A 14,652-nucleotide genomic window follows, 5' to 3' on the forward strand; every position below is an offset into this window, starting at 1 on the left:
TCATGTTCACATATTTTATTCTAGCTGATGTAACAAGTTTGGTGCATCTTTCTAAAGCCTAGGACTTATGGAGTAACTAGTATTTCTCTAATGCACATGGTGTCGGAATAGATCAGTGATTTAATATCATCTTCACTTAAATCTCTGAGCGTTAGGGGAGAATATACCTCTCAAGAATTTTAATTAATCTAGAGCATTTGAAGTTAATCTTCAATAGTAAAAAATTTGGTCTTTGCAAAAGTTTCCTATCAAATTACAATATCTGCTGTACATTTTAATTTCAATCACTTTGGGCATTGCCTAGAAGTCTTGAAAAATCACGATCCAGTTCCTTTGTCCAACTCCTGACTGCTAACTTTTGTCAACCAAGTCCTTAGGTTGTATATAGGAAAGATCTTAAAAGGTAGTTCCAAAGAGAAAAACTGTTAGAAATTTTGAACTGTCGGATTACTTTGAAATCATTCATTGGTGTGGTATATCCTTCCTCAATGCTGCACGACTTAAATGAGAAATTCACACATTTAAATCGCACATTGTGCTGACACTGCACGCATTAGAGAAATACCTAACTTTCTCTCAACTCTAAGGCTGTGTCAAACTTGTGGCAGAACTTCTAATAAAATATGCAAGCATGAAGCTAGCGATTGATGTATCAGAGCAACACTGTCTTTATCTGTTTCGCCCCATTTCTCAAAAGAAATTAGGCTTTAGGTATTAAGTAGATAAAAAAAAAAATGAACCTAAATAATGCAGTAAGCCAAAGAATCCTACTACATTAAAAATCATTGTATATAGCTGTAAATATAAAATAAAATTCCCTACAAAGTTTGGTTGGGTCGAGTGTTGGCAGAACTAGATTTGCAGCCATCTTCACGCAGTAAGATTTAGGTTGTTCTAATCTAGAATATTGAGTGAAGAGATATGCAGTGAAAATTACAAAAAATTGGTAAACTTCTGGGGGGGGTTCCCTAAAATGCTAGAAATTTAAATTATTCATCAGAATTTAATTTATTTAGGATATTCATAGCATTAAACAATCATTAAAAAAGTAAAGCACTATTTTTTCTAAATTTTAAGTGTGCTGCATGAAAGAAAGATAATTAGCGTTTTTATTCTCAAAACAAACAGCAACTTTTCCACACTAAAGTGTTGAGGAAAAAAAAAGAAGAAAAAAAAAAACATTTTTTTAACCCACTCTAGCGTGAAACTCTTGCATGGTTGCTAAATCCTTGAAGAAACTTTGACCTCTGTAGAGATGCGGTTCATGAAAGGCAATGAATGTGGTAGGGCAGGAGATGGGATTAGGATATTTGCTCCGGTTCAAAACCAGGAGATTTTCTTTTTTGTCTTCCAGTCCCTGGATCAAAAACATTTTTCGTTGAAGTTTATTCCCTTATGCTTTGGGAGTATTTTTTTTCTTTTGACAATGACTCCAAATATTGTAGTATATTTTATTTTATAAAGTTCTCAAAACATTATTTCGGCATTACTCAATAACAATAAATTTTATTTCACACTCTTATTCTGAAAGCTTTCGTACTCCTGCCCAATGAAATTGTCGAATTATTTTCTACTCCTCCAAGCCAACCAACCACACATCTTTTTCTTAAATTGCTAACAACAATGTCTGTATACAAATCATTACAATTGTTGCATGGATGTTAATTTTCTCGATTTTATTATAACTTTTTAACATATTTTAATTTTAAAAGGGTTCTTTTAAGAACCAACTATGTTTTGATAACATTCAATTTTACTGTTTTGTTGGTAAATATTTGATTTTCGATTCAAATTGTGAAGCCAGTCGCAATGTTGAAAATTAATGATTGTTGCGTATACTCCGAAAATATTTCCTAAATTGTTTTTCTTTTTTCCCTAAATCCTGGAAAAAGCAAAGTAATTTATGAGTAACATGTTAAATGATGTATATATATAGAATATGAAGAAATTTATTTATATGTGTTTATTAAGAATAAGGAAAACAAAACTTCTTTCTTTTTCTCTGCACTCTACAGGTACATGTTTTTAGTTATAAAATTTAAAAAAATTAATTCATCTAAAATAAAAAAGCATGTGGCAAGATTGCAATTCTTTAATTATTTTGATTTCAAATAAAAAAGCAAAAAATAAAATGTGAAGAATATATATTTCTCTATAGAGAATGCAACAAAATATTCGATGATTTTGCAATTAAAAACTGAAAAGCTCTGCAAATAATAATATTAATTCAAAATCAACATTATCTAAACATTTTACTTTAGATATTGGTTTGAAGAAAATATGATCAAGTTTTGACAACTACCCCAGCTGCTACATGGTGGTCCAGTTTTAAAAAATATGCAATAGATGAAAGTTTCACAAATCTTGCTTGTTCCTTGATGGCAATGCCTGTTAGTTCTGCTGGACTTGAGAGAATCTTCTCAAATTTCTCCTTTGTGCATAGCAAATTGAGAAATTTATTAGGTTTATAAACTGCATCAAAACTTGTCTTTTGTTATAGATTACTGCAGACTGCAAACAATATAATATTTAATTTTGAACGGTGATAATTTTGTAAATAAATGGCACTTTGTTTAACATTTAATTGTTTTTTCTATGAATTATCCATTGTATGTCAATCTCAGTACTTTTGTCATTTTCTGAATTTCTGCCACAAATGTGGCAGAAACCGGTTTCTGCCATGCCGGTTTTAACCACCTCTGCAGAAACGTGCCAACATTGCTAATGAGTTACCAGCGATCATAATAAGGCGATTACAACTTTTTTTGTTGATTTTTATTTTAAACTTTTTAGTTCAGGGATTATTTCATTTATTCATTATTATTATTTTTTTAATTCTTAACTAGATTCTTGCACCTCCTTCCTGAAGAATTAGTTCTTATTGGACAGGAAAAAATTATAGGCAAGAAAATGAAATGCCTTTTTTTTTAAAAAAAAAAAAAACTTAGATATAAATTTATTTTATTTTTTTATACTGACTTTGTTGAATAAATAATTATATGACGTGACTATGGTTTTTATAGAATGAGTTCTTATTCTTTCAGGGTCCATTAGTTAATCATAATCTGTTCCAAGCTATTTCAAGTTGCAAAAGACTGAAATATATTTGCTGGGGAATCATCTCTGAAGTGGAGGATGCAAATTCTCAAGTCCTAGAAATGAAAAGTGTTGAACAGGCTATTAGCACACAGCTTACTTTTAAGGAACTCTTTGACAAATTGGTGGAATTCTCTTCTGGTAAGGTAGAGGTGAAATGCGTACACAGGTCTACATGGAAAGAATTTTGTTATGCAAGAAAATGATTCAGTCACTTTATTTTACTGATGAGACAAAATTAATCTTGTTTGACTGAGAAAACATATAATCAGGATTTTGTTTGAAATAAAGGTGGAATAAAATATTCGGAGGCAACTTATTTTTAAGGAGCTCTTTGACAGATTAGTGAAATTCTCTTCTGGTAAAGTGGATGTAAAATGCATATGCAGAGGTCAATGTGGAAAGAATTTTGTAATGGAAGAAAATGATTTACTCCATATATTTTACTATTGAAAAAAGAGGAATCATGTTTTACTGAGAGAACATGTAATTAGAATTTAGTTTGAAATGAAAGTTCGCTTGCTTTTCTGCATGGCAGCTTATTGTACCATAAGAATTTAATTTCTTATCCTCACTAAGTTTTTTTATGTGATAGATTTTATCTTTCCTTCAAATATTTTTTTATTGTGCACTCATTTATGTAATCATTTTTTCAATCTATCATTTTCATTGTATATTTACTATTTTGCTTTTGCTAAATAAATCTTTTTTTACTGCTGTTGTTTAGATGTATGCAAGATAATAGACATACTTATGCTTGTTGGTGTAAATAATGTGTGTTGTCTTACCTTGTTAATGTTTTTATTAATCTCACTGCATATTAGAGTGGCCCGGAAAAAAACTTTTTTTTTTTTCCACTATAGCTAAATTACAAGAAATCCTAATCTAGTATGTAAAGGAAAAAATTATTACGAAATGTTTTATTTCACATGTCAACTTTAAAATTTATTTAAAAAAGGAGAAGAAAAAAAAATTTTTTAATTAAAAAATTTATGTGCAAATGCTTAATATTTTTAAAAAAAAAAGTAAGTCTCTAATTTAGTTTTTATGTGTCAGTTTAATACTGGGACTTTGTGAAGAACAGAAAATTGGTAGTAAAATGTTTCATTTGTAAAACCAATTTTTTCTTTTCTATACAACTTTTCCATACTATAGTGATTGGGAAAAAGTGTGTTTTCAGATCACTCTAGTGCATAGGAATTTTTTGTTCCTAAGAAATTATTGTGTACATAATGAAATTGTAAATAAAAACTTCTGGTATTATGTATGTTTTCTTGTTTGTAAATGAATTATTAATCAAAAAATAAATGAAAGTATAACACAACAGTATCAATGAAGAAAGTTGATAATTCTGAGAAATTATATAAGTTTTTTTTTTCTTTTTTTTATTCTTAAACAACACCTAAGCGTAAATTATGCAGGAAAGTTGCGTTCATACAGATATTTTAAATTATTTTGGTTACAGCATAGTGTAACAAGTTTTAGATTTAAAAATGGACAGCATTTTTTTTCCTGGGCTATAACAAAAAAAAAAGTTTTGTTTTTATGTGTTTAATTGAAAGTGAAAACAATTTTGCTATCGAATTAATTTTCTATTGGTTGTAAACAGTTTAAAGACAAATTTACCAATTATTTGGATAAAATAAAAGTATTAGAAAGGAGTTTATCAACTAAAAAATCAGACACAAGTAAAAGTACTAAAGCAAAAAATGTGAATAAAGCACAATTGAAAGTTGGGTAAACTAGCCAGTAAAGGAACACTTAAGCATAGCTTGTCTTTAAAAAACTGTAATTTTAGGTTAATGACAGTGTCAACATATGTTATTAAATGCAAATTATGGGGGGGGGGGATTTCAGAGAACTTAAATAATATTATTTAAAACTTTTGGTGATTCAAATAATAGTAAAGATAACTTAGTGAATGAACACTAAATGTTACAGTTGATGAATTTATAAGCCATATAAATACCTGAAAACAAGATCTTCCTTGGGATTATAACATATAACCACAATTAAAGTCGAAAATTTTACTTTTTTTTTTCAGTTGTGTCATGAAAATAAAGTGGTTTTGAATACATGATTTAAAAAATTTCATTTTCTTTCTTACAATTTGATATTTGAGTCTGAATCATGAATGTTATTCATAGTGTTATCTAATGTTTTTATTATTATTTTATCACATTTGTTTACTCTTTTTTCTTTTAAGTTTTATTTCTTGCTTTAATTTACCATGCCGCAATTTTTCTGAAGTTAATGCAAAAGGTAATTTATTCCTTTTTTTTTTGCAATATTTGCCCAATGTAAATAGTTCTTCCAAATTTCTTCTGATTTTTCAGTAACATTTCTATAATTTTTCACTGAATAACAGACGGAAGAAAGGAGGTTCAAAGTCTTCTTTCGATTACTTATATCTAGTGAATCTTCAGTTACCATTTTCTGACTTTGATTACTTACAGAATCATATGTTTTTTTATAATACAATGCCTCAAAAGGACTTATCTCAAAATTAATATCCAAGATACATTCATTATCATTCTTAGTTGTTTCAACTTCAGTGCCAAAGTTTGGCTTGCACGATTCTTCGATATTGAGAAGAACTCAGACTCTTGGGTGTTTGGTTAGATTCGTTAGTCAATATTGCATTAAAAATTTGCTACATATACTCATACATTGCAATACTTTTATTTTCGTTACTTTTAATGGAAGTAAAAAGTGCGTACTTTTACCTGTACTCTTGTTTTTGCTTTTCATTACTTTTTTTTTGGAAAAAGAAGTATTTGTAATGAATGTGCCAAACTTTTTTCTGAAATTTTAAATTATTTTTATTTTCACATTGTATACCCTAAGGGAAATTCTTTTTTTTTTCCTTTCTGACCATAAAGAGGGTGCAGAGGTCGAAGATCACAGTATAACCACTTGCAAGCTCTCAGAAACTAACAACCACCCCACCTGCTTGATCAACAAAAATATTCTGGTAGAACCTTCTGTTCTTGGTTTAAAAAAAAGTTTTTATTTTAAGAAAGCTTTAGCAGAAACAGCTACAGAAGCATCCCCCTCTAGAGGTGATATATGTATCTTTTCTGACCAATGGAACAATATATTTCATTCAAATGTCACTGGATCATATCTTTATTGCTTCTGGGAAAGTGTTGACAGTCTCCTTTCTGAGCGTCTCGTTTTCTTCTCATGATCCAAACTCAAACTTCTTCCTGTGGAAACTTTCTGGGTGTTCTTTTTCTTAAAAATCTAGATAAATCTAATCATAAACCACAGAGCAACCTCGCACTTCAAATGAGCTCACCAGATTTTTGGTCATCCTGCCATTAATTTTGCATGTGGTCATCACTAAAAGATACTTTCCATCAAGCCATCTTGTCCCTTTTTTGGTACGTTAAGAAAATATTTACTTTTTTTAATGGTCAAATGCAATTATTTATGTATGCATAAATAATTTATTGTGCTATCTATAAAAGCTGAATAATTGAATTATTTGAGTCTTTTATAATTAAAAAAGTTCTGTTTAAACTTTTTTTTTTCAAATTATCACACTATTATTAAATTTTAAAAATAGATTTTATTTTATGGATAGTGAAGGTCAAAGTTATGGGCCAAAAAATAAATTAAAATTTTTTAGCTTTTCCCTAATTTTTAATTTGTTAAATATAATTAAAATAACTATAATGTTTAAAATTATTGAGATATCTACTTGGCTTATTGCTGGAAAAAATATCCACTTCAGTAAATGTTTAAAAAATTTATGATCGTCATTTAATATGTTAAGTCGCAAAATGACAGTCGTTTTAACATCTTTCTACTATTTTGTATAGATTATCTGAAGATCTTTGCAGCTAAATAGTTTCTGAAACTGAATAATTTGTCTCAGTTTGTTTTTGAGTGCTTAAATATTTTGAGGTTTGTAATATATTTTTAAAATGTTGCTGCGACCATCCACCCTGAATAACTTCTTCTAATCAAATATTCAACAGAACTGATTCTGCAATATTTCAATTTTTTGGGAAGAGAAAAACTACTATTGGCGGCACTTTTTTTTCGTATTTTTAAAAATTAACAAAAAAGCTTCTGAAATTTTTTTCACAAATTATTTAAATTTATTTATCTATTATACAACTAGTAGTTGAGGAATGTCAAGTAAAAAAAAAGTACATAAATAATACACGCAATGTTTCATTCAATCATTGTACAATTAAATAAAAATAATTTTAAAATTAGCTATGCTTGTAAAATTTAAAAAAAACATTACATAATAATAAATAACATTAACATAATCATTCACAGCGAATATTTGCTTAATTTTAATGTAAAAAATGAAACCTAAAATGTGTATACAACAAAAAAGATCACAATGTAAAAACTTAACTTATTTTATTACAAAAATAAATATGTACATTTCTCATTGAGTTGCTTTAGTTGAAGAAGTTACTTTTTTCTTATCTTTCTTCTTTAATCCATCCATATTTCCTTTAATTAAATTGGCATAAGCCTGCAATTTTTAAAAAGAATATTAACTTAGAAATAAAAGCAAACAAAATAAGCTATGCAATTAATAGTTATATTAACAAAGGATAACTAAAAAAAAAAATAAGCTGACAATTGATAATTAGCAACAAAAAAAACAAGTTAACGAGGAATCACAAAAAATAACAATTAATGTTTAAAAAACTAATAATAACTATAAAATATAGACAAAAAATAAAATAACAGTTAATAACTAATAAAAAAAACTATTAAATGACGCGAGAGAAAGAAAGCAAAATAAGAATTGCACAAGTCATAAGAGCTGGCTGACACGCCGATTCCTTCACCTTGGAAACTAATTCATCTCCAAACAAAAACCCCACTTTCTTCATTTGCTTTACTGAGAAGACATTTTTAGGATCAATTCATTTAAACATGAAAAAACCCTTAAACACGTTTTCAGATAAAATTTTCTTATTATACAATATTTATATATAATTGAACGCACATTTAAACTGTAATTAATTAAAAGATAAAAATATATTATATACATATAACTGGTTGGATTCCAAAAACAAATAACTTTATGAAAGAATAAAATTCAGGAAAGCAATTTGAAAAAGTTTGAGTCTGTCCCAATAGATATTAATAAAACCATTCATAAAATTGTTATTGACCATTTAACAACATTAGAGGAGAGAATTGTTCATTATTTCCCAAATTTAGATCGAAAACAAATTTTATTGGGTTCGTAATCCATTTGTGATAACGAATACTTCTGTATTTGAATAAAGAGGAAGAACTAATTTCGCTTTCTAATAATTGAGATCTAATTTTAAAATATTCGAAAGAATCCATTAATTCATTTAGGATTTATTAGCATTAGATTTGACTATCCCATGATAGCCAAAAGAGCTTTAAAAATATTATTACAATTTTCTACATTTCATTTTTGTAAATTCGGATTTTCAATATTAACCAACATAAAAACGAAAAAAAGATGGAGACTGTTAAATGTAGAAGACAATATGAGAGAAGCACTATCATTTTTACGACCAAATATAAATGAAAACATCAAGCTCAAATTTCTCATTAAAAGTATACTTATTATTAACTTGTAATTAATCCCTTAATAGATACACTTTTGTTTAGTACATATTATTTTATTTTACATTCAAAACTATTATCACAAACGACTTTTAAACTTATTTTTTTCTTTGTGTGCAATCAAATTTCGAAATCGTCAAAAGTGTGCCACAACAAAAAAAGGTTGAGAATCACTGATTTAGAATATGTGAGTATTTTCCAGTCCTATAGCCTATCTTGGTGAATAAATGGAGCCTTCAACTAATTTAAATAAAATTCGTCTTTTATTCTTTCTTAGGTCAGACCTTCGAATTCTCCCAAAAGTGTATTCATTATTTGCAAGTGACTGGAATCAACTCTAATGAATTGAAGGATAATTGAAGATATTATATAAACCAAACAGGAAAAAATTAGATTTTTTTTTATTTGTAAAAAGCACTACTTGCAAAGGTTAAACTTTAAAATTGGAAGGCAGATTTTAATGATTCTTGTTAAATAGACATTAATGTAAATTTAATCATTTTTTTTCCTTTGTCACAAAATTATCTTAAATTAATCTAAGCCAGTGTTTCAATATATAGGAAAACACAAATTTAAAGAATACAAATATCAATTAGTTTAATACATCCACCATATTACTTACCAACTGAAATTTGTTCACATCTTTGCAACTAACCTGTAATAATTTAAAAATAATTATTCTTTGTTGAAATAATAAAAAAATAATTTGACAATACTGCATGTTTCATAAAAGTAAAGGTACATTTTAGAGATCGGTATTTTGCACGTAGTATATAAACAAATACATACTTTTAATCATGGAATTAATGAGTACATTTAGGATTCATACTTTCCAAACTACAAAGTTCGTAAAAGCCTTAAAACTTATAAAAAATAATAATATTTTAATAATCTCAATTTTATGTATTAATATTTAACATCTAGATGACATTACTTTAAAAAAAGATATACACATGACTGAAAGAAAGATGCACGCAAAACTTACTAAAACATTTAAAATTTTTACTCAGAGCTAGTTTTTTTAAAAATTAAGCAGGTCATAAAAGACCTGTGACCAATTGAATATTTATTAATTACTCCACTTGATCACATTTTAAATTTTACACAATGTCAAATACACTGACAATAAAAAATTAATGGACTTTGCTGAAAGCAAAATAGCTTCACTAATCTTAAAACCATATGCAAATAATAGTTAAAAAGCAAAGATTTCTTCTTTATACTTTGAAGCATACAAATCCCTAAAAACAAAGCTGCATAATTTGTGCCACGAACTTCAATAAATTTTTTATTAAAATATAAAAATTATATACATTCTCAATTAAAAATTATAAGAAACAGCCAAGTTCAAAAACACTTTAGAAAGACTGAAAAAAAAAATACCACAGTGCTAAGTTTTCTGTTTCCAAGATGAGCACGAACCAAACATTTATATTCAGAAGCAGGGGGCAAAGGGTTTTTGGCCAGCTTTGATGGACGAGGATTAGGTTTTGTTCTGCCATCATCTATAAAAAGAAAAATAACAATTTCAAAATTTAATATGCGTCTTTTTAGAGAAGTACATTCCTTTTAAGAATTACTAATGCCATACTAAGGAGAGTCTATTATTAATGCCTTCCTTCTTACTATAGCTGACAAATCTCCAATTTTCGTAAGAAATTTTATCTTCATAATTAAAAGGGTATCAATATGAATACATTAATATTTTTATCAGAACTGATTTCTAATGCATCTGCACCCAATGTTTAGTGATTTCTTTTGGGGGCGGGGAATTTTTCATGTGCGTTTAAGTGAGAGGACAGTACAGTAATTACATTTTCCTATGCAATTAAAATTAAATATAAAATAATTAAATATGCAATTAAAAATAAAATTTAGTGGCAGTTTTACTGCCACTAAATTTTATTTTTTAAGGTTTTTTTCCTTACTGGTCATCGATTTGTACACTTTAAGGTATGGTCTAAATGCAAAAATTATCAACATAAAATTAATTATGAGATAAATTTTTTCTAATTGTCTTAGGCAAAAGTTAATGTTTTGAGAAAATCACACTAACATCGCAACTAAGCAAGTGATAAATAATTATAAAACTTCAACTTGAACTTTCAACTTGAAAGCAAACCCTGCTATTTTATTATCTCATTGATTCAGAAATAAAAATTGTCCAAATAAGTCCTCGTCCAGAATAAGATCAACACACTCTTTATTCGGTTTATTATTAATATCATTGTCTATAGATCTGACATTAACTTCCGCTAATAGGGAATGAAAAGCCCATCTTCGCTTTCATCTAATGTGTTGGAAATATTGCAATGCTTTATACTGCAATGCTTGAGATCCTCTCTTCAGAGATGGCTTCTTGAGGCCCAATCCAAAATGATTAACCTCCGAGCATTATCCTCATTTGGACCTCAAATCCTCCTTAGTCAACTTTCCATAAGGTTAGCTGTCATCCATACAAAGCAGGTAACTTTAATGTCTGGTATTTTTAGGCAATTTTAAAAAAGGATTCCAAAAAGCGATTACTCCTTTTACTCCATATCTCTTCCATTCAATTCCACCCCCTTTTTATTCACAGTTTTCTTCCCCTGTTAGAACATTTTGAAGAGCTCTCCCATCTGCAACCCCACCTTAAAATTTCCCCCTTACTTGTCGAGGAGCACACATAAAAAACACAACCTTGGCCTACATGCAGCATGGAGGAAGTGTTGATCACATGTGCAGAGGAGTACTTCTTCTTCTCTTCTTACTGGACTTTACAACACCTGCCCTTTTGTTAGCAATCTTCATTTCAGTCACTGTGATTGATTGATCCTCTTTCTTTCTCCCGACTCATTGCTTATTAATGATATAACATTAATCTTCTACCCTAAACATCAGAAAAAATTACTTTTAGAAACAAGTTCTTTAAGAAATTCTAAAAAAAATTTGTGTTAAAAGAAAGGGGGCACTTTTTTGGTACTGATTGAAAATCAGTATTTGTGCGAAACAAGAGAGGCGCTTTCTGGAGTGGGGGCGTTTTATTGGTATTTTATGGTAATTGATTAATTAGTTGATGCTATGATTGCATTTCTCTTTCGTCCATTAACCTATTTACCACGATTTCCTCTTACGCATCTTATTTAAAAACTACACTATTGAAAACATTTAACTTTTTGAAAATTATAAGCTACCAAACACTGTATCAAATTATGAAATATGCTGCAAGATCAAATCATTGCAATAAGAGTTATATAAAAGAATAATAGATTTTAATATTTAAAATTACACTTACATCTCTTCATTGTGATACATACAGAGCCAGTATTCCGAGCCTTTTGAAATAATCTTGTTAATTCACTAAGGAACTAGAAAATAAAAATTTTTTGATTAGTGCAAATCAAAAAGGGAGTAAAAAAACATTTCTTCATTATACATTTGAAATAGATTCAGTTATATGTTTTTAGAAGGCCAGTCTGCCCAGCTTATAAACCTCCTTGCCGCTTTTTTACTACCCTTTTATTTATTTTTTAAACCACCTGTTTCAATGAAATGCTCAAAGAAAACACCACCCTCCATCAGACCAAATGAAACTTGATCTGTGATGTCCACAATAGATTCGTCTATAAATGTTGTAAAAGAAAAGCAACCATTATACTTCCTGGAAAATGCGGAATTCGTGCGTGGTTTCAAACACCTATTTTCTATTTCAGAATGTTTTTATCTCTTCATAGCGGAGAAAATGGGAGTGATGGGGAAAACCGATTTCTATCTCCATCAAACTTCATTTCTATTGATGCACAAAATAAAAGATCACACTTTGCTTCAATAAAATAGTTTCATAAAAAGAAGTTTCAACGTTTTACTATTCTAAATTTGAATCTTGTCTCAAATGTGATTTTCCAGATTTGTTTTTTTTTCTCTGTATTTTTTAAGACCAAAATAATATTAATAAAAAAACATAAAAATATCAGAAAAAAAATTATGAAAAAGAATAATCAGATAAAATCAGCTTTAGCTATAATTAAGTTGAGTTTACTTTATAACTAAAAGTAAGGATTGTTCAATATAGAACATGTAAAATTGCTATTGTATGGAAAATTATTTTTGTTTCTGAAAGAAAATTTCAGAGTTCTTTTTTTCTGTGCCTTTCTTTCTTCTTTTTTTTTTAATTCACTATATTCAATGCAAAATGAAACTAATTTTATTAACCAAGCACATCATTTACTGCCGAAAATCCTTGCTTGACTTCATCCACTCAAATAGACATCCACCTGCATGATTATTGATATCATTTTTCTATTTCATGTTACTTTTTAAAAATTAGGCTATTAGTTTCAATGATTTACAGATTTTTATATTTGAATTTAAGTAAGCAAATATGCACAATATAATTTTCAATCCAAATCATATATATCTGTTCAAGAAACTGATGAATTTGAGAGCATTTAAATTTCAATCCTAACCCATCTTCGCGATTAAAGATTAATCTCAAATATAATTTTTTTTCTTAATTCCTTCAAATTTATATATTGTAACTAGTAAATGCAACTAAAATCTAAAAAGTGGAAAGTAGAATTGTTTAGCTACAAATATTAGTTTAAATTTAAACATATAAAATTTAATTTAGTACAAAAAGTTAAATAAATCTCTTCATATTTACTCTTTTAAAAAAAAACTTCATATTTTACTTCTGTACAGAATATTAAAATCTACTTAATCTATTATAATGTTTTATTTTTTAATTGGATAATATTTTATTTTTCTAAATAAATATGTACTCATTTAGATAAATTATCAGTACAGTGAAACCTCCCGGAAACACTACCTCTGTATAGCGACCTCCTCTATTTAAGATCCCTTTTGGCAGGCATGGAATGTTTTCCATAAACTTTATGTTGAAGAACAAATTTAACAGAGATCACCAAAACCTCTCCTAGCAACCACACAAACTTCTACACCAAATGCGGAAAATGTGAAGTAAAAATATCAACAAACCAAATTAAGTTGATTCAAATGACGATCTGTCAAAGAGAGTGTCAACCTCATGTTGCAGTCAAAATGCAGTAAAGATGATGAAATTAATGATTTAAATTAAGAGCTGAAAGTTTAGCTAGAAATTTAAATAAAAAAATAATAATAATTAGCAAGCCAAACAAGCCTCTGCCCTTAAAGTAAACTAATTTGTATGATATAAAATAAAATAGAAAATTAGACAAAAAACACAATTTTTTATTTAATTAAAATAGTTCTATTATTCATAATTGATAAATTTGTTGTTACACATAACTATATCAGTAGGGGTCATTTTAATAATACTTCATACTTTTCATAAAAATTTTGGGGAGCACCTTGAAAGTTGAAATTTCATACTTAGCACTAAAATGATATTTTTATGTACTTCTAGGAGGAAGATAAACATGGAATTTCAGATAGTGCCAACTACAGAGTTTTATTTTTATCTTTAAAATCTGGCATTTAATTTTTTAGGTGAATTGAAATATCATTGAACAATTTTATGCAATTTTGAAAAAGATTAATTGTTATAGTACTTCTGTAATAAGAAAGAAAAATCAATCAAGAGAAATATTGTCAATTTAAAAAACACCGATATGATCAGCTGTTTCAAAAATTGTCCTTATCCGAGATAAATGTTTTATCACAAGAATATCAGTGCATATATATAGTTTTAGCCAATACGAAATATTTTTAAGTTCATGAAACAAGACTTTCATATTATTAAAACGACCCAAAATAATGATTAAGAAAAGTAATAATAATATTTACAGCTTCGTTTTCAATTAGAACCATGATTAAACTGTTTTCATTTCTTGTCAAGAGCCCCAGATATTTGACTGTAATATATACAGAGAATAGAAGAAAGTTCGATTAAATAACAAATAGTGAAAAAAAATTCCCGATCTCCGCAGAACTCGTCATCAAAACGTGTACCTGTAGCATTGATATGCTTGAGCCTGATCAGGTAGAAATTTT

General features: G+C 28.0%; 2 protein-coding genes across 4 annotated transcripts in view; one reads left to right on the forward strand and one right to left on the reverse strand.

The window, feature by feature from the left end:
* Positions 1-4,359, forward strand: part of LOC107457197 (uncharacterized) — a 56,616-nt gene extending 52,257 nt beyond the window's left edge. For all 3 annotated transcript variants that reach the window (XM_071182922.2, XM_071182921.2, XM_071182923.2), the window contains one exon: positions 3,045-4,359. In XM_071182922.2, the coding sequence (XP_071039023.2) occupies positions 3,045-3,302 (258 nt within the window). In that variant the 3' untranslated portion in view covers positions 3,303-4,359. The remainder of the gene's footprint in view (positions 1-3,044) is intronic.
* Positions 4,360-7,462: 3,103 nt separating this feature from the next.
* On the reverse strand, positions 7,463-14,608 carry Srp14 (signal recognition particle 14). The gene is made up of 5 exons (XM_087167419.1): positions 14,446-14,608; positions 11,954-12,026; positions 10,063-10,184; positions 9,302-9,334; positions 7,463-7,597 (listed from the first exon to the last, which is right to left on the reverse strand). The coding sequence occupies exons 1-5, from the start codon at positions 14,467-14,469 to the stop codon at positions 7,508-7,510; spliced, it is 342 nt and encodes a 113-aa protein (XP_087023545.1). The 5' UTR covers positions 14,470-14,608; the 3' UTR covers positions 7,463-7,507.
* Positions 14,609-14,652: the final 44 nt, after the last annotated feature.

Source organism: Parasteatoda tepidariorum, chromosome 7 (genome assembly GCF_982258835.1).
Source record: "Parasteatoda tepidariorum strain Cologne lab strain chromosome 7, Ptep-v5.0, whole genome shotgun sequence".
NCBI lineage: Eukaryota > Metazoa > Arthropoda > Arachnida > Araneae > Theridiidae > Parasteatoda > Parasteatoda tepidariorum.